This window comes from Stylophora pistillata, chromosome 4, assembly GCF_964205215.1.
Source record: "Stylophora pistillata chromosome 4, jaStyPist1.2, whole genome shotgun sequence".
Lineage (NCBI taxonomy): Eukaryota > Metazoa > Cnidaria > Anthozoa > Scleractinia > Pocilloporidae > Stylophora > Stylophora pistillata.
Window position 1 is genome coordinate 10,796,124 of NC_142522.1, and position 25,656 is coordinate 10,821,779.

The 25,656-nt window shown below is 39.8% G+C and overlaps 1 protein-coding gene and 1 long non-coding RNA gene across 2 annotated transcripts in view; one reads left to right on the forward strand and one right to left on the reverse strand.

Annotated features, from left to right (window-relative positions):
- Positions 1-25,656, forward strand: part of LOC148732464 (uncharacterized) — a 56,214-nt gene that overhangs the window by 25,100 nt on the left and 5,458 nt on the right. The window contains exon 3 of the long non-coding RNA XR_016000316.1: positions 2,856-3,051. This is a non-coding gene — a long non-coding RNA (uncharacterized LOC148732464). The remainder of the gene's footprint in view (positions 1-2,855; positions 3,052-25,656) is intronic.
- LOC111333043 (uncharacterized) lies at positions 60-24,125 on the reverse strand. The gene is made up of 4 exons (XM_022938566.2): positions 3,286-24,125; positions 2,866-3,030; positions 2,494-2,535; positions 60-1,606 (listed from the first exon to the last, which is right to left on the reverse strand). Exons 1-4 carry the CDS (start codon positions 23,950-23,952, stop codon positions 1,406-1,408), a joined length of 21,075 nt encoding a protein of 7,024 aa, XP_022794301.2. The 5' UTR covers positions 23,953-24,125; the 3' UTR covers positions 60-1,405.

Below are 25,656 nucleotides of genomic sequence, written 5' to 3' on the forward strand. Positions count from 1 at the left end.
TTCTTATCACGTACGATTTTGGCCATGTCGTGGAATGATTATCACTTTGGGAACATGTGGAAAGTTTTGTCCTCTGTTTATTGTTTACCTCCAAAGGAACCAAAAAGTTGTACCTTAGGGCGCAAAATTTTGATAAGTCCCGTCGAGATGTTTTCAACTGTATCACAATAATCTTATTTCGTTTGCTTTAAAACAGTTCATTTGACAGCCTATTATAATTCTAGCAATTTAATAAAACTACTAAAACCGCTTCACTATTTACACCTGGTCCTCTATTTCTTCACACCAATGTATGTCATACATTATACAATTCTGACTTGAACCAGTGTATTTAAAGATTTGATTAATACAAGACTGCTAGTTATAGGATGCTCTTGAAAATTTTCTTTTTGAATGTTATCGTGAAAAAGGCTGCTTAGAAATTGTCATCTGTTTACCGAAAACAAATTCTAGCAAAAGTTTTCATTCAAATAATGTTATACACATTTTTGATGAAATGGTTTAGGTTGCGTTCTTAGTTCCTTTTTAATTTCAATCCTGAAATAATATCTTAGAGGTAAACACTAATGAAAGCACGATAAACAACTATGCCTAGTTACAATTTTAGTCCCTTACACTACAAAATTCTATCTACCGCCTCCCGGTTAGCTCAATGGGTAGAACGCTGGACTGTTGTGCGGGAGGTCGAGGGTTCGAGCCCCGGCCGGACCAACAGTCAAGGTCTTAAAATAATTGAGAAGAATATGCTGCCTTTCCATAACATCAAGAAATGGTTTAGATATTCTATTCTTCTCGGATAGGGACGAATAAATGGAGGTCCCGTCTCCGTAGGGTTAGGGGTAGGAGACGTTAATTTCCCACGCACGAGATTACTGTGTGATGGATGTTCTCTCCTGGGGTGGGATGGGTGGGTTGTTGTCTTGCGTTTCATACATGAGCCTCTGGCTCGGGCAATATGGGTAACCATGCCCCACGTAAAGACATTAAACTTTGATTACTATTACTATTATTACTGCATAAACTGCAAAATATTACTGTTTTCAGGTTTCACTTTAACAACACGATCTATTTTGCTTAAAATTTACATTTAGTAATTTTAAAAGCATGTTTCCACACTTTCATTCCGCAATAAATAATTGCACACAGGTAAAAATTTGAGCGAAACAAACGATCTTCTTTAAAGTAGATAGCAAAGATTTTAGTCAGTTAATTTTCGCTAAATGAAAGCTCAATCTGAATATTTGGTAAAATAAAAATCTAAAATTTAGCTCCGATATCAATGAAATTACGAGCTCGTGATCAATATTATAACGCAATCTGAAGCTATGATTATTAAATATCCTGATGAATTTAAATGCGGAAGTGTGCTCTTCGTCAATAAGTAAAATATCGATCCTATTTCGAGTTAGACTACAACATTCTGATCAAGTTCGAAGAGCCCAGCTTCTTCGCAGAGTTCAGACAGGACTTCCTCGTAAAAGTGTTTTTGTTCCAACAATTCTCTGACTTGAGAATCTCTGTGGCGTAGTTCTTGCAGCACCGTTTCATTAGGATCACCAGCGGTGTAACCCAAGCTCCTTGTTTCTACTTCGTCTGAGAAGGTAACCTGGAAGAGGAGAGCAACATCGACAATGGTAACATTGTTCCTTACCGCCTCACCCCTGCCATTCCGTCGAAAAAACGTGAGACCATTATATTTGTGTCGATAAAAAAGTTTAATTACGGTAAATGACGAGTTGTAAACGCGTAGTTTTTGTTTGGGATGGCAATGAGATTTTGAATTTAAACAGTGAATGACGGGAGACGTAATTTTCCTAAGCAAAGGATATCCTTTGGACATGACTGTGATGTTAAAACAGTTATCCACCGAAGTTTAGGTGACTAGGGGTAATAGTGATTCACAAAATATGTTTGCTCGCGCGCGATTGGTCAAGGCGCATCCCGTGACCGAATATTTCCAAACTAAAACTGGGGAAATCCGAGGATATACCTCAAATGATATTCTCCAATTTTCAGATCTTACGTCCAATATGGAAAAATCTGCGCTCAGAAATTTCATGGAAGATGAGAACAGTTGTGTGGTTGTTACAGAAGGGGGATTTTTTGTTGTTGTTGTTCTTTAAATCGTATTAGAGAACACCGAAAAGCGAACATCCCACACCGTAAACGGTAGGCTGTTTGAAAAAATTTTCTCGCGCGTTGTAAATATTTGAAGGATACTTAACACAATTGCCCTATTTTGCGCGGAAAAATGCTCGTATATCTTTCCTGTTCCTCGAAACTAATAGTTTTCAAACCAGCCAATCAGCGTGCGAAAAGCCCTCTTCATTTGAGTGATATATACTAATCCAAAATATCAGCCACGATCTATGCTCGCCATTGATCATCAAATATGTATGATGTGACTGCGATCCCAAACTTTAATGAACACGATGAAGTGCTTCAAAACGCTCTCTCTTTTGATGCCGTTTTCGTATGTATCGTCTGACTAACCTTTTTAGGCATTCTTTCTTGAATTCTCTTCATTTTTTCAACCTGTAAAGAAAGTCGTTTTCTATTACTGTGATAAATCTGAAAATATATAAGTATATTCCACTATCATTGTAAGGTAGTAACAGAATAAACTAACGACGATGTCATAGCTTTTTATGATAAAATACTAAATCTACTTGACCAAATCTTCATTAAAAGAGGCTTAAAATACGATGAGTAAGATATCTTTAAGATAGTGTGGCCTTGGTTACTTCACAGCAAATATTGAAGTACCTTGTTATTCTTGGCACAATGAAGGCCTGGATTGCAAACAATCTCGCTTTCAGTTTGGCAATACACTAATGTGCTATTTATTTTTCTAGGGTTTCATACCTTCGTCCTTTCTGAAGACATGATTTCTTGAAAGTTGGACTCCAAGGTCTGAAGTTGGCTGGTCAATTGCCTCATTTCTTGCTCCAGTCGTTGATTGTCGTCTCTAAGAGCCAAGTTTTCCGATCTCAGCCTTCTAGGAGAGTCTTGTGGGCTGTAAGGGGATTCCTGGAGTAAAAAAGATAAAAGGTAAGGCGAGCGCTACGGACAAAAAAAAATTCCCTAGATTTGTTTTAAACAGTCAAGCGTTACTTAATGAAAATTCGTGTGAAGTTTTTAACCAAAAGAGCTTGTCAGAAGTTTTTCACCATTAAATTCTAGCTTGGACTACTAAATTCATCTTGCACTACGCTTGAATTGAGTTCTTTAATTCGATTTCAAGCGGTTGGTCCTTTAGTAAATAATTTTCGTCATGATACTCACGGTAAAGATGGGACTTATTGCTCTATTGACTTTTTCTGCCCGCTTTGTCATCTGTCGTTGTAATCTTGCCTCAAGCTTGTTCTTTAGCTCTTCCTTTTCCTTTAAGAACTGATTTTCCATTCTTTCCTTTTCGAGTTCAAACTCTTCTTCTAAGTTGCTTCGATCTCGCCTTAGCTGGTTCCTCAGCTCCCAGCGTTGCCTCTTCAGTTCATCGATTTCTAACTGTTGTTCACTAATTGTCTCTTCAAGGGACTTTTTCTCTCGAGCTATTTTTTGCGCAAATTCCTCCTCCATTTTAGACAGTATCTCCATTTTGTAATTAGCGATACTCTTCTCAACTAAGTTCCTATCTACAAGGGAGGGATCTTGGTTGTATATCTTGTCTTGAATTAGTCTTCGCTTTTCTTGCAGATTTCCAATCTCTCGTCGTAGGCCCTGCAGTGTTTCCTCAAACTTCAGTTTTTGCTCTTTCAGTTTCTTATCATATTCCTCCTCTAAGGTTTTTTTCACGGATCTAAGTTCCTTTGCATAAACCTCGTCCTCTTGGCCACTCCGACCACCCTTGTCATCCTCATAGACTCTAGCCTGGTCACTATCGATGGCATATCCTTTCAGACGATCTTCTAGTTCTTTTCTCCTATGTTCGGCTTTTTCCAACTGCTCTTTTAAATCCTCAAAATTTTTCTCAAGCTTCTGCGTCTCGTTTGCTAACTTGATGTCAAATTCTTCCTCAAGTTTGCTCAATAAGTCTCTTTTGTATAGTTCCCAGTCCTCTTTAAGCTTTATCCTATCCCGTTCGTAAATCTCTTCCATAGTTTCTTTCTCTTTTTTGTGTATCATCCTAATTTCTTTTCTTTGGTGCTTCAATTTCACGACCTCTTTAAGAAGGTTTTGAATAGTGGATTCAAGAACTTTCTTTTCTTCCTCGTGCATCTTCTTTAGTGCTTCTTTTTCGCTATGGTTTTTTTCTAGCAGTTTATTTTTATCTTCCTGGAATCTTTCCTCTGCTTTCCGTATATCATTCTCGACGTTTTCTATTTCTTTAGAGTGTTCCTGTAAGATTTTAGAAAGGATTTCTTGGAAGTCGGTTTCTGCTGCAATGTTTTTATCAAGTAACTGTTCGTATATCCTTCTCTCAACAGACGCCTTAACTTCCTTTTTCTCTTTTGAAAACTTTCGATTTATTTCCATTGTCATTTCTTCGATTCTCTGTTTGTGTTGCTCGTCATTTTCAGCTAGCTTTCTCTTCAATTCATCATCAAACGTTTTTTGTAGCCTTTCTTTTTCCGCTTTGAATATTTCTTGCAGTTCGTCTTTCTCTGTCTTCCATTGTTCGTCAAGATTTTTTAACTCTATTGATGGACTTCTTTCTTCGTCTTCACCTTCTTGTTTCAATGTTTGCGTTAACAACCTATTCTCCCCGTGATTGATGTCTTTTAAGGTTTCACTTTCACCATTTTCGTTTGGAACATCAATTTCTGCGGAGAACCTTTCACTTGATTCTCTCAGTTCCTCTTGAAGGCTGTTAATGGTTCCTTTAAGATCGTCATTCATAGCAAACAGTTCTTGAAGCTGGGACTCGAGCTCACGTTTCGAAGCCACCAACTCTTCCATCATCTCTGATTTCTCTTTTTCACATTCTTCCAGTACTTTATTTTTCTCTTCATCATGAGTGACAATTACCTCGCTTAATGCTTCTTTTAATTCCTTGACTTCTTTTTTTAGACGTTTGTTTTCTGTGTCGAGTTCTCCGATCTTTTTCCTTAAATTGATCATATCTTCTAAAAGTTTTCCGTTTTGGTTGTCATCATTCTTTTGTTTTAAGAGAAGTTCCTTTTCTCTCATCAAGCTGTTAAGCTCATCAAGCAAATCCCTTTTGCTTTCTTCTATGGACAATCTTCTCTTTCTTTCGTTTGTTAAGTCTTCTTGAAGTTGTTTGTTGTCCTGCTTCAACTCGATTTCTTCCATTATCCTTTTCCGTGTCTCCTCTGGCGTTTCACCGTCGTCATCGTCTACATTCTTCATCTTCAGGTCAACAATGTCTTGAAGCAAATCCTGAATATCTTTTTCGTATTTCTGTTTTAAATTCGTCTCTTCCTCAAGCGCTTTCTCTAACTTCTTTACTCTATCTCGCAAACTATCTAAATCTTCATTCTCATTTTCGATTTCTGTTGCTGCTTTTGTTTCTGCTAAATACTTCTCAGACCAGATTGAATTTGGAACTTCACTTTGATCGTTTTTATTTTCCTCTGGTAAATCATCACTAAACAATTCTTCCATATACTCGAGATTGAAATGTTCCTCATGCCTTGATACCTCCACGCTTAGGATTTCCTCGTTTATGACTTCTTGAACTTGAAGTGGTAGTGGAGATTCTTGGTTGGGTATCGTGATTTTCGGTTCCTTTGGAAAAAGGTTCTTCAGCGCACTGATATCCATATCACATAAATCTGCCTTTTCACGATCGTCCGTGTCCTTCAGTTTATCACTAAAGCTCGTTCTCTCTTCACTCGGTACCAAGTTTGCCTCACCAGGATTGGGAGCAAAGTAATGGTTTACATCGTCTTGGTCACTAATTTCACAGTCTTCTTCTAAGATTTGACTGCTTGGCATAGTTAAATCAGTACTTCCGCTTTCGTCAGTGGGCGCCGAGTTGGCACCTGTTGAATTTTCACAAACAATGTGACTTGCGACCACAGGCCCACTGAAATCAGTCATTTTTACCTGACGTGGTTTTTTCAATTGCATTTCATAGCTTTCCAACACCTGGGCTAATGTTACTCTCTCTGTGACAACGTCATTAAAAGCATCAAGCTCCCTAACGGAAGCAAAAGTGACAGCGGCGTTCATATCGTTACTGTCGTCTTCTTGTGACCTCATAAGTTCCTCCGCAAGTTCTGCACCTACCCTCTTGGATAGCCGTCTCAGTTTGAAGCGTAAAGCTTCGTTCTCGCTAACGAGTGTTTTAACTTGGTGCTGATCGCCTGATTTAATTTCCTCGCCTTCTCTGCTATTTTCCAGGGTGAGCATTTCCTCAGCTTCTTGGTATTGAGATTTTGGGTTTCTTTCATCTTCTGAAATGGAAATTACTGGCTCCTTCTCGTCAACATGAACTATCTGAGCTAATTTTACATCCTCGGTCAGAGCCTTTCTGAAAACCAAAGGACCAACGCCAACATTCCCTTTTTCTCTTAGTCGGTCTTCGTAGTTTTGCAAAACACGAGCCAATGTAATTTGATTTTCCTCGACAGTTCTCAACGCTTGCAAGTCATTAATAGGTTCCAAGGGAACGTTATTTACTCTATCGGGTAAGTTCAGCAACTCTTCAACCAATTCCACTCCTACCGTAAGAGTTAGTTTTTGCAGCCTTTTGTTGGATTCCAGGTTCTCACTGCTAAGCTTTTGAATTTTCTCTTCATATTCTGAAAAACATGCAAGATCTGAACGATCAGCCAAACTTTCCTTCTCTGTCAATGCATGAAGGGCCCCGTTTTCCCTTTTAAGCTTGTTCAGCTCTCTTTCATAGCCGAGAATAACCTCTCCCAAGGTCTTCTCTTCCTCCGCCATCAATGCCAAGGCTTCAAAAGGAGGCTTCACGTCCGTTCGGGAACTCTCGGGTAGATTGTCCATCAAAATCTCATTTAAAAGATCGCTGCCGATTTTATCGTAGAGCTTTGTAAACGTAGCCTCTTTTTTGGCAAGCTCGTCGTTTTCATTGCGCTTTTCTACGATTTCCATCTCGTATTCGTCTAAAATATCTGCGAGCGACTTTTCTTCATCTTCCATTCGTTGGACTAAATTATGGTAACCACGGTGGCTTTCCGTTGTTGGTGTTTTATTCGATGTGTTCAATATTTCATTCACAAGCTCTCTTCCAACTTTATCAGATAATACGTCAAGCTCCTTGGCAATGATCTTTCTTACGTTCTTGAGTTCATCTATTTCACTTTCTTGGGATGTCGCTATCGATAGTATATCACCGGACACTAATTCCTTTAGTGTTAATATTTCGTGATCTTTCTTCTCTAATTCGTTCTCGTAGTCTTTCAAGATATCTTCAAGGGTTGTATCGCTTTTCCTCTCCATGACCTCCACTGCCCTGAGAACGATCCCTTCTGTTTTATTTTCTCCCAGTGTTTTAAGCTGTTGTGCCAAGTCCATTCCTATTTTCTTCTCCAACAGAGTTTGCTCTCGAACTTTGTTTTTCAAGTTTGAAATCTCATCTTCATATTCTGATACCTTATCCCAAAGTGATGACTTTTCCGGATCCTCAGAAACAAGATGATGCATGGCAGCAATTTCTCTCTTCATGCTCTGTAAACTGTTTTCATATTGTTTTGTTACCTCAGCAAGGGTTTTCTGTTCGTTTATCATTATTTTTAGAGCATTTAGAGGCAAAGTCTCCTCTGCGTCACTAGGGCTTAAGATTTTGTCCGCCACATCTCGTCCTACCCCATCAGCTAACATACCAAAGTTTGTTTCAATATCCTGTTTTTCTTTGACGAGTTCTTGAATCTTCATTTCGTAATTTGTGACAAGATTTGTTATCGAGTCACCATTTTCAACACCTCTTTCTGTGTTGGCGATCGTTTTAAGAGTCTCATTCTCTCTTGACAATTTTCCAATCTCATTTTCGTATTCCTGCAAAATGACTGAAAGTTGCTTTTCTTCATCTTCCATTATCTTGAGCGCTTTTGTTGACGACTTTAACCTCGTTTTCTCCTTAAAACTCAATCTGAGAACGTCGTTCACCAAATTATCTCCCATTCTTGCTATCAATGTGGACATTTTACTTTCCATTTCAATATTCTGGCTCTTTAGATGTTCAATTTCATCTTCGTATTGTGAAATTACGTCGAGAACAGATTGACCATTATTTTCATCGTCTTTGACTAATGCCTCAATCGCATTCTTTTCTATGGTTAATCTCTCCAGTTCCAGTTCATAGGTTTCTAAAATATCTGCAAGGGTTGTGTTTTCCTCCTTTAATCTTGTGACTGCTCTCCACTTTTGTTTCATTCCTACCTCGGTCTCTGTTTGAGGAAGCAACAATTCGTTTGTGAGCTCTGATCCAACTTTTCCTCTCAAGATTTTCAGTTGTTCAGCGCTTGAAAATGCACCATCATCAGATTTAATAGTTAACATTGTCTCGTACGACTCCAAAACATCTTTTAAGGTAGTTTCCTTTTCTTGCATGATTTTCATAGCTTTGTACTTTGGTGTTTTGTTTGATCTGTGTCCTCTCTCAGTGGCGTTTGTTCCACCCTTTGCTGTATTTCTTTTCATCGACATGACGTCCTCCGCAAGTTCCGGACCAATCCTTTCTTTAAGAAAGTCTAATTCGTCCTTCAGGCTTTCACTTTGGGTTTTCAATTCTTCAATTTTTTCTTCATATTCATTGACTATTCCCGTAATCGTGCATGTTTTTCCCTCTTTTCCTGGATCAGCTTTTCGTAACGCTTCTAGTTCTCTTTCATATTTTCTCAGGATGTTCTCTAAGGATTTGCCTTCTTTCTGCATTATAAAAGGAGCTTTTAGATCCTCTTTCCCCTTCTCCATCTCCAACGCTGGATTTTCCAGGTCTCTCGCCGATTTATCTGATTGGTCGGGAACAAGTGACTTCAGAACTCCTTGCTCCTTCTCGTAATTTTTTGAGATGTCTTCTATTGTTTGTCCTCCCTCTATGATGACAATTTCAGCTGTCGTTTCCACTGGCGATGAAAGATTACTTCGAGGCCTGCTTGGATATTTTGAGGTCTTGGAAAATCTGCTCTCGTCTAAACAGGGGTCTCTTATCTCCACAGTTTCTCCATCTTCAGATTCATTTTTGTGAGCACCACTGTAATCGTCCTTTGCGATAGCTAATAGTCGTTCTGACAGAGTTGGACCAATGCTATTTTTGAGAAGTTCGTTTTCTTTCTGTAATTCCTCGACAGGGTTGTTGTATTCAGCTATGACATTCCCTGTGTTTAATTCATCGGAGAATGGTGAAGCATCACTCAACAGAACTCCGAGTGCATTCTCGTAGGTTTCTAAAACATCTTCCAAAGTTGACTTCTTTACATCCATGATCTTGGTTACTTTTAGATCTTTGTCCTGTTTTTCGAACCTGAATTCCGAGCTGTTATCTGGCTGCATGGCACCATCGCTTTCCTCACTACTACTGATTTCGTTCAGTTTTTTTATATCTCCAACAAGTTTGGGGCCAATCCGTTGCACCAGTCTGTCTGAATCAAGTCTCTTCCTCTCGCTCTCTGCCCTTAGCTGGTCAACCTTATCTTCGTAGGATTTAACGATGTCGGTTATAGAACTAACTTCGTCTCCGTCTTTTGGTACTAGACTCCTAAGGGCGGTGAGCTCCTTTTCATACCTGTTGATAATATTTTCTAAAGTTTTTCCTTCACTCCGCACAATCTCTGGAGCCTTTAAATTATTTGCCATATCGTCCTCTTGATTTTCATTGTTGACAACTGAGACTTTCTCTTGTTCCCTTTGCTCTATTTTATTTAAAAGTGTAGTTCCAATTTTATGCTCTATGTCATCTAGCCTGCTTGACAAGTGGTCCTTTTCTTTTTCCAGTTTACCAATCTTTTCCTCGTAGTCTGCAGCCACTTGAAGAACAGAGACTCCGTCGCCAGCGGACAGCTCTTTTGATCTTATTCCCAGCTCCTTTTCGTACTTTATCAAGACATCTTCTACAGTCTTGCCTTCATCTCTTATGTGTAACTGAGCTCTCAGATAATCAGAGCCAGGAATTGACCCAACGTCCTCTTCATCATTATTATTGTCGTCAAATGACTGAAAATTCCCTTCAAGTCTTTTTTCTGGTGACATCGAAGTAAACGGCACTTTGCTTTCTTCACAGTCGACTGTACTTTGCTTTTGTGAATCAACGAACAATGGTATCTGTTTTTCCACCGCTAAATTTAACAGAAATTTGGCAAGCCTTGGTCCAACAAAGGTCTTTAAAGTGTTTATTTCTTTTTCTTTTTCATCAAGATCTTGTTCATAAAACTCTATCCACCTTTCCAAGGGAAGCACCCTTCTATTCTTTGCTTGCAGCTTTTCTGTTCTTTCCTGCTCCTCACTTAGCTTTTCTGTGCTTCCTGATGAAGGTCTCCTGGCGCTTTTGAGGTCTTCGAAAAGACTGCCTCCGATATTTTCTTCAAGCTGATTGTGGATAAGTCTCAAGTCCGTATTTTGTTCCTGTAGGTCTTTGATTTTTCCTTCGTACTCTTTGATAACGTCAGCTACTGAATACTTTTCATCATCTTGACCAGGCACCAGCTTTCTTAATGCCAACAGCTCTTTTTCATAGTTATTTATGATGTCCTCTAAGTTCTTCTCCTCATATTTCATCACATTAATCACGTTTATGTCCATTCTCTCATCGCAGGAGTCTACTTTCTCATCATCTTTTTCTCTTTCCTTCTTAAAACAGTCTAACGCGGCATATAGTTCTGCACCGACGGTGTCTTCGAGATGTTGCAACCTTTCCATTAAAATCCTCTTTTCGTCCTCTGATCTTTCGATGTTATTCTGCAAATTTGCAATTGGGTCAGACACGTTGACGTCATCTTCGTTTTCCCCAGTAGTTATTTGTCCGAGTGCATCTAGTTCTTTTTCGTACCTTTTCAAAATTGTTTCGAGATTCAATCCTTCATCTTCAAGAAGTGAAATAGCTTTTAGCTCATCCGAATGTGTTTTTCTGTCATCTGTGTCGAGTTTGCTACGTGAGGGCCCCTGTGTATCTTCCTTGCATGTACCTGTAAACTTTCTCGCGTCTTTATATTCACCGGTGGGGCTACATTTGTATGACAAATCTTCAGTTGAGGGAGAAAGAGCTTCCAGTTCCTTTGCATCAAATTGACTTGACAAAAAACAGTCCTCCTTCTCTGCCATTACCAATAAAGCCTCGGCCAAATCTTTACCGATACCATCCGTATATACCTTGTTTTCTCTTTTGAGGTTCTCAAGACCTTTTTCGTACATTGCCACAATATCTTCTAAAGGTTCTTGAGAGTTATTTAATATTTCAATGGCCTTCAGGGCTCTCTTCGTCTTTACTTGACCAACTTCCTCCTTCGCGCTGGTTTCGTACCCATCTATTACTTCAAGATTGTTAACCTCTGGTTGTAGGTCTTCAAAGAGTCCATCACCAATCTTTCCTCGAAGTCCACGCAACCCATCCTCGAGAGCATTGTTTGTTTTAGTGAGGTTTTCAAGTTTGTCTTCGTAGTCTTTCACGATACCTGATATGGTATTTCCCTCCTCTCCTTGGTCTGGGACCAGTTTTCGAAGGACTTCTAATTCTTTTTCGTAATTTTTTAGGACGTCTTCCAACGCTCTGTTTTCATTTTTCATAATAATTGGTGCCTCTAAGTTTGAAGACTTTTTGTCGTCGAGAGTATACGTATCAGACTCTTTGTCACTTCTATTCAAATTATGTAGGTCATACGTAAGGTTAGGTCCGATATTTCTCTCAAGGTGATTCATCATTTCCACCAAATGTTTCTTCTCATTTTCTAATTCCTCACTCCTATCCTCGAGGTCTTTTATCAGCTCTGTAAATGAATCACTTTCCTTTGACCCGGCAGTAGGTGACTTCTGTATTGTTTCCAGCTCCTTCTCCGGCGTTTTGAAGACATTTGTGGTTGTTGGGTCTTCGTGTCGCTCGAGTTCAGTATCGTGTGGTTTGTCTTCATCGGGAGAAACGGGCTTGTCATCCAAACCATCCCCACTTGAATGTTCACTGGATTTAGAAGAATCCGGCTTACGTTTTGTAGGAGCTGTAGCTTGAGTTTCCTCTTCGGCCGTCAGGATCAGGTCCGTGACCTCCTGGTTTCCAATTGCTTCTTTCAAAATCTCATTTTCTTTCTTAAGGTTATCGAATGTACTCATCTTGGCGTCAACAAAGTTCTCTTCATTTGGAGTACCCGGAAAGAGTCCTAATGCTTTCTCATACAATTCAAGAACGTCTTGTAGAGATGAATCGACATCTCTTTTCATGATGAATGGGGCATTTAGGTGACTAGCATTGTTCGCGCTGGGCATTTCATCGTCAGATTGATGATCCTCGTCGGGCAGTGATGCCAAGATATCTTGTACTAAGTCATTACCAACTTTGTTGGCCAGTGTGTTGTAGTTATCCATTGCATCCTTGTTTTTGCTTTTAAGATCATCGATTTTTTCTTCATAGTCTCTTACAATGTCTTCCATACAGGTATTTTCGCCTTGGTTTGAATATAGTTTTCTCAAAGCCTCTAGTTCCTTCTCGTAACTTTTTATCACCCTCTCCAGCGTTTGATCATTCTTTTGCATCATTATTGGTGCATTAATGTCATCTTTCTGACCCACTTCGTCAACTTCCTCTTTCTTTTGAAAATCTTCGTTTTCCACATTTTCCAACTTGTGAAGAAGATTTCTTCCTACCAATTTCGCTAGACCAGATAATCGATCTGCCAGTGCCTCGTTATCTCTCTCCAGATCTGATATCTTATCTTCGTAATTTGATATCAGCTGTGAAATTGATACGTCTCCGTAATCCTCACCTGTGACTAAGCTCGAAAGTTCATCTATCTGTTTTTCGTACTTTCTCAAGATATTCTCCACGGTTTCACCGTCGTCCTTTAGCAAATACGTAGATTTTAAATCATGTTCCGACTCACCACTTTTTATATCAAGGGAATCCGGATCGCGCTTGGTTGGGAGTCCTTGATCTGTCTCGTCCTTTCCCGATGTCTCCTCATCCCTGAAATCCGAATGTGGAAGTAGAGTATGATAAAGGTCGTTGCCAAGTTTGTCTTTCAACAAACCAACTAGGCTCTGAAGTTCGCTGATTTCTTCGTTAATCCTGTCTTCGTAATCTTCTATTACCTCTTCGAGAGTCTTTCCGCTCGTTGCCATAAGCTCAGGTGCCCGTAACTCTTTTTCCAAACAATTTACTCCCTCAGTGCTAAATAGTACAGAGCCTCTGTCTGGCAGTGCGATATCGTTTTCTTTTGCGAGGTCCTTATCTGGTGCTTTTTCTTCTCTCTCTTCGTGTGTTTCTCCACATGTAAGACTTTCTTGAGGTACTTTCGCCCCTTCTTCGTCGTCTAGCGCTCCTCCTTCCACAGTGCTCAGTGTCTCCATGCCCAGTAGAGTATTTGTCAAGGATGGTCCTAATTTAGACCGCAAAGAATCCAGTCCGTCTTCATAAGATGCTATGACATCAAAAAGAGTTTTTCTATTCTCCAAGGCAATATTCGGTGCCCTCAGTACCCTCGCGTTTGAGGTTCTCTCGCCCTGTTGGTTTTGCTGTAATACGATTTCTTTATCATCCATTACGTCTGTCAAACTTCCTTCTGCTGAAAAGACTGCTTTATCTTTTTGAGGTTGTCTATCGTCATGTTGTTCAGTGATCTCAGATTGGTTCTGATGCATTTCACTATCATTTGCTTCAATTTCATCGTTCACAAGATCATCAAGGTGACCTTCTTCTTTATCATCTATCAAGGCATGTACAAGATCTGCTCCAAGCCTTTCCTTCAGGACTTGAAGCATCTCCATGTTTTTCTCCTGAGCGTCAACGATACCCTTCACGTTCTCGTCCATCTCACGTATGTTGTCTGGCTCTGCTATACTAGATTCCACATCCATTCCTGCTTCCTTATTTTCTTTGACCTCTACTGGTTTTTCAAGATTTCTTTCGTACTGAGCTATGACGTCTTCAAGTGTTTTCCCACTAGCTCTCATTATAATCGGTGCATTGAGTGGTTGTTTTATTATTTCTTCTTCCTCGACAGCCAAATCAGATGTGTGTCTATCGGCTGGAGAATCGAAATACGATGACAAAATTTTATCTAGTATTGGTGGTAAGTAATTTGGCTCAATACTTGATCTTCCATCTAGTTGCAGTGGAGTTTCTGCATCTGCCAACATATTTTTATTTCCAGTGAAGAGTTCCTCAGAAATGCTCACATTTGTTTGTATTTTGTGGTCTTTATCTTTTAAAGTCTCGACTTCAGGAGAACCATACCCTGCAGCTTTCCTTTTCATCTCTCTTTTCCTTCTCCTTTTTCCTTTCTTTCTTATTTCGCTTTCCGTTTCTTCAATAGGAGTGATGTCGCTATCTGCATCTTTTTGACTACTATACTCACTCTCTTGAGTAGTCTCTAAGGCCAATGTCTTATTTTCAAGCAGTTCATCCCGTGTGATTTTCCCGTCTTGAACCCCAGGTTGCAGTTCCTGCTCTGTACCTTCGATGCTAATAGGCGTCTTTGGCATTTTGCTCATTTGTAGAAGAGCTCGAGAAAGATCTGTGCCCAGGTTCTCCTTCAGCAAGCTGTTTTCACGCGATAGATTATCTAGCTCTTTTTCATATGCCTTGATCACGTTTTCAAGATCCTCATCATATTTCCTCATGACTGCGGGAGCTGAAATGTTCCAACTGGAATTGTGAGGTTTGTCTTCTATATCAAGGATATCACGTAACAGATCTTTTCCAAGCATGTCTCCTATTAACTCATTTGTTTCCTTCTGCTCGCGCAATATGCTTTCCAAAGTCTCTCCTCGGTTCCGTACCGCGTCAACAACGCCTTCAAATTCTGCCTCTTCACTCGGTGGTCTTTCACTCAACAATGCATCGATTAGTTCCTCACCAATTATCTCTTTAAGCGTTTCCAAATCGGAATTTAGTTCGCCATTAATATCGCTGAGCTGTTTATTTTCTTCGCTCATATCATTGAGTATGTCACTAATTGTTACCCCATTAGCTTCTACTTCGTCAATCACTGCTTGATGTTGATTCTTGCCCTCCGATTCATTTTCTTCAGTATCAAGTGTTACGAGAGAACTGACTAGATTCTCGCCAATTTTGGAACTCAACAAATCGATCAGATTTTTTAAATTCTCGCTTTGTCTTTGAGCAGCAAGTTTTAAATCCTGCCGTTCTTTTATCAGTTCTATTAACGTCTTCTCACCTCTTGCCATATCTGCCAGAATACCGTGAATGTGAAAACGTGGCATGGAGTCCCCATTTTTTCTTACTTTTTCAGCTAACATACCCACCACACCTGATTCGCGTATTATGTCAGAGATTTGCTCTTTTCGTGCCTCAAGTTCCCTCTTTTGCTGTTTTAAATCGTCCATGACCTCGTTCATTTCCTCGTCTTCGAATCCTATGTGCAACTTTGTCTTCTCTTTTTGTACATCATCCAACCTAAGTTTTAGTTTGTTCTTTTTCTCGCGAAGTTCCTCAATACTGGCGGGGTATTCTTGCCCATTTGAATCGCTATCGTAGTTATCGTCGAGTGCTCTATCGATTTCAGCCAAATAATCCCTTAAACTCTCTTTTTCCACTAGCGACTTTTCAAGGTCAAGAATGTCCATGTGGATGGAATCTTTGCTTTCGTGGACTTCTTGCTTGAGAAGATTTAATTCTTCCTCTACTTCTTGAAGCTCCTGGTTGCCTTGTTCGATCGCATTCTCTAACACTTCCAACTCTTGGTTTAGTGCCAGCTGTTCTTCGTCCGAGAGCCTCTCTTGTCCACTAATGTTAACTTGCATCTCCTCTAATGCTGCTTCTACTTCTGCCCTTGCAGTTGTAATCGTTTCCTTCAATAGTTGCATTTTTACATCCAGTTCCCTTCTTTCGCAATTCAAAATCTTCAATTGTTCTTCTTTGGCGTCTTTTTCCGCTTCTATCTTTCGTATTTTTCTTTCTCTACGATCAATCATATCATTAAGCTTTTTAAGATCACTTCCAAGCTTTATTTTTCTTTGATAGCTGTCTTTGTTTGGTCCCGAGCCAGAACACTGTTCCTCAGAGGAAAGTTCTTTTTGCTTCAAAAGATCTTCAAAAAGTTGTGCTAGTTGAAGGTCTTCTTGTAGCTTAGCCTTTGTGGCAATCAGAGTTGTAACATTTTCAAGGACAGATTTTTGGGGCTCATCTGAAGGGTCACAATCTTGCAACATGATTTCAAGGCGATTGTCTATTTGAGAAAGGTTCTCTTCCAGTTCTCTGCGCTTTTCTTCAGTTTCCTCATTCAGTTCTTTGTTAGCTATGCCCATCTCTTCCTCACATTTTTCATCAGCCATAGGCAAAGGTAGCTCTGTTTCACTTCTTTCATTCTTCTCTTTCTGGATCTCTTGAATGGATTTTTCTATCAGTGCGTCATCACTGGTCGTACGCCGCGTGGTGTCACTATCTCGGTATTTTGCTAGTTCTTTGGCATCTGCTTGTCTTTCATTCTGCTTTCTCATTTTAGAAGGTAACTTAATTTTATCCTCTTTAGCATCGTGCTCATCCATCTCCTTAAGTCTGAAATCTATAGGAAACTTTTCTTCAATTGCATTTTTAAGAGCACGCTCAATCTCAATGAGATCTTGCCCCTTTCGTTTCGCTTCTGTTAGTTTTTCAGCTTCTCTTTTGACAAGGTTTTCCATCAATTGTTGTTTATGGCACAGTTCCTTTCTCTCCTTAGTGATTGTTGGTGTTGTCTCTGGATTAAGAATCAAACATGCTTCGTTGACGAATGTTTTAATTTCGTCTGAAACACTCTTGTTATCGTTTTTGTCGGGATCATCAGCAATGCTTTCTTGTAACCTCTCTACAACGTCCGTAGCACGTTCTGTGTCACTTTTAAACTCTCTCGTAATTTCGGCTTTCTGTTCAAGAAGAGCAACCAACATCTCAGAGGCCCGTGCCATTTCATTATCTATTGAATCTTGAAATTTATTTATGTCGTCTTCAAGTTTTACCTTTCGCTCAACAAGCTCTTCAATAAATTCAGATTGTGGTCCTCTCAGAGCACCTGTGTTTAGACTCTGCAATATCTTCTCGTTGGTATCCTTTAGCTCTAGAAATAGATTTTCTTTACTCGCTATAAGCCCCTTGATGTTGGAGTCTGAGTCTCCATATATTTTTCCATTGTTCTTGAACTGCATTGCATCAATGAAATTGTGCTGTTCGTACGAAATATCACTATCTAGAGCATGGATCTTTTCCAACAGACGTTCTCTTTGCGAGAAGAGTAACTCTAGCTGATCAACATCAGGGTTTTGCTCGTCCACACCACTTGAGTCACCCTTAAGTAATTGGTCCAGCCCAGCTTTCCCTCTTAATAGCTTTTGTTTTTCCTCCAGAGCCTGGATGAGTTGTATTGGATCGCTGTAGCCCACCTCTCTCAGTTTGCTTTCTTCTTCATTGATTTTTTCTTTCAGGCATTGCAACTCCTTTTCAGCTGCGACCTTATATCTTTGAGTCATGCCCACTTTCTCAGCTGAGGTGATATCATCAGTAAGTTCACGTTTAAGCTCATATGGTAGGTCAATTTTACTCATTCCAAGGTCCAGTTCTTCAGTTCTCCTCTCGATTTCTGCTTCCTTTTCTCTAATACCTTCTGCTTCATCGAAAAGTCGTTGTTTATCTACAAAGAGGGGCTCAGAGTCTATATCTACAGGGTCGTCGACATGATCCGTCGGATCGTTAGGTACTTTTTTGCTTTCGTTATCTGGTAGCGTACCCATTAAATCAAGAGAGCTCCTGATTCGTGCCAGTTTTCGTTTGAAGGGCCTTAATCTGTTGATTCTCTTTTCTAGCATTCTGCCGCATCTCTCAATCTCATTTTCTGTCCTCTTTATTTCCTTTTCAAGCCTTTCTCTCTTATCTTCTGCGTCTGCATTACTTTTAACAACCGACATTATTTCAGTCGGAAACTCATTATTACTCTGTCTTTTAGGATACCCATCGTTCTTGGTTTTGGGAATTCCTTCTTCTAAAGCTGCGAGCTGAAGTTTCAAATTAATGAAAGATTTCTGATAGTCTTCCTTTTCCTCACCCGACGCCTTCTTTGCTGCCTCTAGCGCCTTGCTCTTATATTTGTGTTGTTGTGCTTTTTCATTGAGATCATCTTTTAAAACATCCATCTTGCACATGAGCCCAGAGATCGTTTTGTCCTCCTTGCTTCCTAACTCCACCATTGCTTCTTTCTGTTCGTTTAACAGATTACTGATCTCATCAAGTTTTGTACAGACGTCCTCTTTTTCTTTCAGGAGATGCTCAGTCAATTTTTTATCGTCATTCCTTCTCAAACATTTTTCAATTTCCCCCAGTGAACGCAGCACTTCAATTTCCTCGTTTTCCAGTCGCTTATTAAGATCTGCAAGCCAATCGCTTCCTGTTGCAGCAAGTTCTCTTATCTGAGCGTCGACTTGCTTCAATTCATCTGTAAGTTGTTCGCTCTCCGTGTACAGATCATTTATACTTTCTAATAGATCTTTACCTTCTACTTTCTCGTTCTTAAGTTCTGGAATTTCTTCGACAAATTCTTTTCCCACTAATTCACAAAGTAAATTGAATTTATCCTGTAGCATTTTGTTATTAGTATTCAGCTGCCTTATGAGATCTTGGTCATCAACTGGAGATTTGCTCTGTGGTAATTCGGACTCATCGTCTTCGGTGATGACTGCCAAACGGGATTCTGCTCCGCAGGAATCAGTAAGATTGTCATCTCCCGGAAAATCAAATGTGTTTTCGTTACTGGGTTTCTGCGAGTTTTTGTCTTCCTTATTTCTTTCTAAGTTCTCACCTTCTTCAAGTGACCCACAAGAGGGCTGAGTTGTTGGGTTTGATTCTTCGGGCCTAAGTAGTTTTGGATCAGATACTAGCACTCGTATGGACGCGGTAGAGTTATCGGGACTTTCATCTAAAGAAATTCCTTCCTCAGCTTCTTTACTTTCCATTTCACGGCCAGTAGTAACCGAGTCGTTTTCTGCGATAGTTTGGCATGCTGCATCTCTCCTGTAAATATAAGGTTTCTCCTCCCCTGTCAGAACTTTAGTATCGGTTCCATCTTCTTCAGAACTGCCTCTTCTTTCTTTATAGTTTTCTCCCTCTGTTGTTCCCTCATCTCTCATTTCACTGGGATAATCTTTTTCATGCCGGTCTCTTTTTGAATCCCCATCCATTAGAGACGACCCATTTTCATTTTCTGTCTGATCATCTCCCGCATTTTCTTCTTTATTATCATTGTAATGCTCTGAAATCGGGATACTGTCTTCATCGAAAGCTTGTGCTTTGGATTGTTGGTCATCTTTATCTTGGTTTTTTATTTCGCGGTACGTTTCCCAGCCATGGCCATCAAGTCTCTCCTCGTTCTTTTGAAGAGATTTATTGTTTCCTAATTCTTCTTCCCCACCCACCGAGTTTTCTGTTTTGAGTTTTTCCTCTTTTTCTTGATCTTCATTTTCATCTTTATTCCCTCGGAACGCCTCCTCTTTTTTTGTTCCCTCATTGCGTTGAGGCTTTCCTATAGACCCGTCATCCGGACGTTTAGCTGGTAAACCTGAACCAGTGTAGACTTCATCTATTCCTCCTGCCAAAGTATCTTCTTTTCCTTGTTCTCCGACAATTTTCTTATCATTGAGATTATTCCCCAGCCCTGGATCGAGGCCAATTCGGTCACTGGCGTTGTTCGAAGTCTTTCCATCCTCAAGAAAGATTGGTTTAGGCTGAGGTCCAATTCCCTCGCCAGAGTCGTCCTTTTGGATATCGTTGTTTTGAAGATGATCCTCACGCTTGTTCTCGTCACCCTGATTAATCTTCTCCTGAGGAATCCCCGTGGCTAGTTTTTCGTCTTGAAAGCCATGGACCAGCTGTTTTTCTCTTTCGTCAGGTTTTTCACCCGGAGTGTTTCTCTTGTCATCGAGCTTTCTTTTGGTGTCTTCTTGTTCCTCCTCCTTCAAATCTCTCTGGGAGAGCTCTGATGTCTCATTATCGCCCCTACTGGTTAAAGAGCCATCGACTCTCTTCTCAGTTTCTAAGGAGCGCTCACCTTCAGTACCTTGCTCAGACAAATTATCATGATCAGCACTTGGTATGTCATTTATATCAAATGTCTGGGTGTCAATGTTCCGTTTGGTTACTAGGATTTGTTTAGTAGGATTACCAAACTGCGTCTTGTCGACTAATTGTTTGATGCCATTCAGCATCTCATTCTCTAGATCGTTTCGTTTATTGCGTAGCGAGTCTTTAGCTTTAGCTAATTTTCTCATGACTTTCTTTAAACTGTCTCTGTATTCTCCATAGTACACTCTGCTCAGATTGAATCTCTCGAGATTAAAGGCAAAATCTAACTCAGATTTCTTTATATTTAATGCATCATCCTCCGTTGACTCAGGACCAGAATATGCTCCTTCGTCGCTTTCACCGATTGGAGTTGTCGGACCAGAATCCTCGGATTCTAAATCTGAGCTCGCACCAGAAGTGGATTCAGAATCGTAAAGAGAATCTTCGTCGTTGAGAACCAGTTCGATAAGGTTCTCCAGGGCAGCCCTTAATTCTTCTCTGTTGCAAATCTCATCATCGGATACCAAAAGTCGTTTACAGTTTCTGACGTTCGCTTTTCCTATGGGTGATGTTACCACCAAACGCGGGGGGTCTTCACTAAGAAATCTTTGTCGGTTGTTTTGCTTTTCTTCTCCTTCTGAGATGGATTGAGTGCTGGATAACACTTCTTTCAATAAATCAATGGCGTTATTGAGATTGGCAACGGCTGTTTCATGTTCTTTTTGCCTTTTGTTCTGTAAATCAGCTAGTTCTTTCTTCAGTGGAATTGTAAGGTCCAGGTTTTCTTTCTCTCTCTCAAGTCGATCTTGGTCTTTCCGTCGTTTTTTAGCTTTATTCCTCTCAGGAGCGCTTCTTTTCTGCGCATCAAGGAGTTTCCTCAGTGTATCATTTTTGTCCTGCAACAATCTTAGCTCCATCTCACTCTTTTCCGACAGTAAAGTTTGTAAGTCTGCAATGTCTTTTTCGTATTTCAGGATAATTTCCATTTTGTCAAGATCATGATCCTTTTTCATTTTGTCTGTCTTGCAGTTAAGAGCACTCTCTAGTTCATCCTTCATTTCCAAGTAGTAAAGTCTGCCTAAGCAGAATCGTTCTAGATTGAAAGCTTCCTCCAAATTAGACTTCTGCCTCAGAAGATTTTCAATAATTTCTCCTTCAGTGCTCATCACAAATTCCTTATGTTGTGTTTGTAGTTTTTCCATTAGTTCCGACTTTTCACTTTTGAAATGCCTTTCCAGTTCTTCGATTGATCGTTTCATTTCTTTTTTCTCTTGCCTCACCTCTTCCGCAGTGTTTGAGGAAGAGTGTGTACTGTTCTCACTATTGGGTCTTTTCATGCTCCCATAACCGCCTTTGTCTTGCCTGACCTGAAGGTCATCTGTTGTTATTCCTTTGTCTTCGGTGACCTTAAACGTTACACAATCCAAGGTTCTAGCTCTATTTTGGTCGTTTTCTTGAAGATATTTCAGTGCTAGCTGTGTCTCTTGAACTCTTTTTGTCTTCTCATCTGCCAGTTCCTTCAGTAGCTCGTTGAGTTCTTCCTGGTGTCTTTCTATTAGATGAAGTTTTTCAACTTCATGTGATAAGTGTGCATTATTCAACACAGCTTTGATCTTTTCTTTAACCTGGTCATTACTAGCATTGTCATTTTCTCCACCTGTTCCTTCATCGGTCAGATGCTCATCCAGAGCTAGAAGCCGATCGAAGGGGGAAACTACTGTCTGTGACCTGATGTGGGTCACATCATCGCATTCAACTTTGTCATCGCAAAGCTTGTCCAGCTCCAAGATGGCCTGATTGATTGCTTCCTTTAGTCGCTTATTGGATGTGCCGAGATGTTCCAAGGTATCCTCGTTTTCCTTATCAGTTAGACATTCTTTCAATCTTTCTTGAATTTTCCGAATACCTTTGCTTACATCTTTTTGTTGGACCCGCTGCGGTCGCGTCTCCTCTTTCCTTTCTGTCTTTTCAAAAAACGCTCCATCATTTTCCTTCCCCACTAATTGGCCTTCTTCTTCTTCTTGATTTTCTCCTAATGGGATTTTGTTTTCTACTGTTTTAGGCTCATTGCTCCCCATTGCGTAGCTGCATGCGATATCACCTGCGTCGTCCTCAACGAAGTCCTTTTCCAGAACGTTCTCACTGGTGGCAATGATAAAGTGTTCTGGTGTTTTTTGGATTTGTTCCAACCTTCCCTTAAGAATTTCGATTTCCCTTTGCAAATTTACCTTTTCATTTTCACTGTTTTTCCTCAGTTCATCTTTTTCCTTGGCAAACTCTTCCATTTTTGCAACAAGTTCCTGATGATGTAATGCTTTAGTTTCCTTCATGTTTTTCTCGAATACTTGCAGATCATTTTGCATATTTTGTTCCAGGTTTTGACATTGATTATTTTCCTTGTAAAATTTTTCCTCCATTCTATTCTTCTCGCTAGCAAACTCCTCCATCTCACCGGCCAAATCTTCCAGTTTCTGCTTGGATACTTCCAGTTCTTTTCTCTGTTCCTCTACAATTTTCTTGAGTCCATCAAGTTCCCCCTCGTAGATGTTTCGCATGTCGTCTTCCTTCTGTTGAATTTCCAATTCCTTCTCATTTATCATCTCTTCATATCGTTGTTCTAAGTCATTTCGTTCAAATTCAAAACTCTTTAACAAATTGAACTGCTCTTTTCTGAATTCTGCCTCCAAACTCTCTTTCTCATTTTCAAACTGCTTTTTAAGGTTCTCGATTTCTTTGCGTTGTTTGTTTTCTAATTCTTTGATAGGTTGCTGGCCCCTCTTAATTGCCTCTATCCTCTGCTTGTGTTGTCCATCCATCTCAGTAAGCGCTTCATCGTGGTCTTGTTTCAGTTTGGCAATTTCGTCGATGAGAGCGACTTCCACGTCCTCTTTGGTCGGACGATCTAGCTGAGTAAGCAAAGATAGTTCACGACTATAAACCTGAGCTAAACTAAACCTTTCGATTTGCAATGCATTCAGCAATTCTCTTTTCTCTCTCTCTAGCTCATCAATAGCTTCTTCTTTTTCAAGAAGCTTCTCTTTACAGCCGATTTCTAAACTCTCCTGTAGCTCTTTTATCTCGCGCTCAAATTGTTGAATCATTCTTGTCTTTTCAAGCTCAAATTTCTCGGAAAGCAACCTTTCAGTAACCTCTAGCTTAAACTGTAATTCCTTTCGGTGATCTTCTTGGATTCTTTGCCTCTCCTCCTGAAAGTAACTATTCGTTCGTTCGGTCTGATTCGTAAAAACTTGCACAAGTTCTGCCTTTTCTCGGTCAGATTTCCTCTCTAGTTCTAATTTTTCACCCTCGAATTCTTCCTTGGCTCGTTTCAACTCAGTTTCATGTTCTGTTCGTTTAATGTAAACATCGCAGTCTGGCGAGGTCCGAGGTAAGCTGCCTCCGTTCTTCTGCATACGCAACAAATCTCTTCGCAGCATTTTTATTTCTTCGTTTTTATCTGCGATGACATCTTCGAATTCGCGTCTCATTTTTGATTTCTCTTCCTTGAACTTTTTATCAAGTTTCCTTTCTTTTAAATGATACTCGTTGGCGTGTTTGGCTTTCAAACTTTCCTGCTCACATTCAAATTCGTTTATCTTTTCCACCTGCTGTGAATGAAATCCTTGCAACAGGTCTTTCTTTTCCAATTCAAACTCATTTCGCATGCTTTCTTTTTCCTGCTCAAACTTTTCAATAAGCTGATTCACTTCTTCTTGATGCATCATTTCGATAAATTCTTTTTCCTTGAGAAAACCGCAAACGATGTCATTTTTCTCCGAGGCATATTTCTTGGCAAGAGCGTCGGCAGTCTCATTTGGCGCTTCGAACTCTTCCATCTTTTGGCAAGCAAATAATTTTTCAAGACGATTTTAGATCATCGCGTAACATTGTTTTCCATAAGGTCTCTCCTCTAACTCGTCATTTGTTGGTGGGAAGACATGTCAGGTGATAAAACAGCGGCCGACTAAGCAAAAGTATGTTAAACTTTAGTTTTTTGTAGTAACGCGCAAACGGCATATAAATGCGATGCGTATTTCGTTTAATAATTGATTACCCCACAAGCACAGCAGGTAAATAAAACTCGCAAAATGTTTTCTAAGTCTAAGGCCCATTTTAACCGCTCTGGTATTGTTGACTTGATGTTTTTCTCAGGACTATGGTACACTTAGTTTCTGAAATTGGTAAACACCTTTTGAAGTGTTTATCTTAATAATTGGAACAGAGAAAGAAGGTTTAACTTGAATTAGAGAATTCTTAGCGAAAGCTCCTGAACAGTCCTACTTTAAAATCGAACTTTAATATTTTCAAGAATGGATGAGGAGATAAATAGCTTCACCGCAAGGAAACTACAAATTTTTTTCGCGAAACTTATCTCGAAACGTTTCAAAAAGTAGGCTTATGATCAATACATGCTACAGGCGAGTGCTTACCTCAACGGTCGAATTCTTACATGAAGAGGCTCCTGTTATAACCCCGATCCACGAGCGTAAATGAGAATTCGAAGTAGTTTTGCTTCTCGATTACGTTTCAAACAACTAAATGTTTTTCCTTGAAAAGGAATCGATATCCGGGATCTTTTCCCCACGTGCATTGTGATTTTGCATATCAAGTCTGCTCATAACAAGATCTTATTCAAACATAAACTGAATATTTAGCATTGAATCACTACCAAAATGCGAGCAGTTTTTAAGGGCAATTAGCAGATCCTCTCCCTTGTATAGTGAGTTTCTTAAGCTGCATATCGTTTTTGAAATACTTGGGGATAATTTTTCCACATTTGTTAGCTAGAAGTCTCCATTGCTCTTCACCCTGATATTTTTCCTGTGTGTTTTCCTCTGTGACCATGATCGGTTAGGGACATTATATCTGTTTTGTGAAAGGTCTTCCAGATTCCTAATTTGCTGAGATTTAACGCATACTCCGTCCTTCTTCCAGTTGACTTGGTGCTCTACGCAAATATCATAAAAGAATATAGTAAAAATCTTACAAAAAAGGCTAGTTCTTATAGTGTATAGCATCGCTATTGACAAACAATTTTGTAACAAATTAAAACTGTTTAATTTCTGTATATTGTCTAAGGGAAGTGTATTCCATATTCTATCACAATTCAGAGGCGGTGGGGCGTTTGAAACGTTGCGGGGGGGGGGGGGTGGGGTTGGAAAAGGGGAGCTTATCTTTCACACACCCATGCACATACCCCTACTGAAATTTTTTATAAATTGCCATTCTCTTTGTTTGTTGGTACAACCAAGCTTTGCAATCTTTTCATTTTTGTGTGTGACCATAATCGATTTGTGACTTACTTTAATTTTTTTTCCGGCAGAGTCTAGAATCTTTTAGCTTAAACCCTTAGTCTAATTTCTTAGACCTGCTGAAAAATTAGCTTCGCTAACACGTGCTAAAGCAGTTCAAAAAAGCGGGACGCTGATAAAAGGATTTGTGAAAAGATCACGGTATTTAATATTTTTCCAATTTTCATGCCGCGCTGGTGATATTTTCGGCACCAAACCAGGGGGGCCGTGCCCCCAAAAATATTTTGT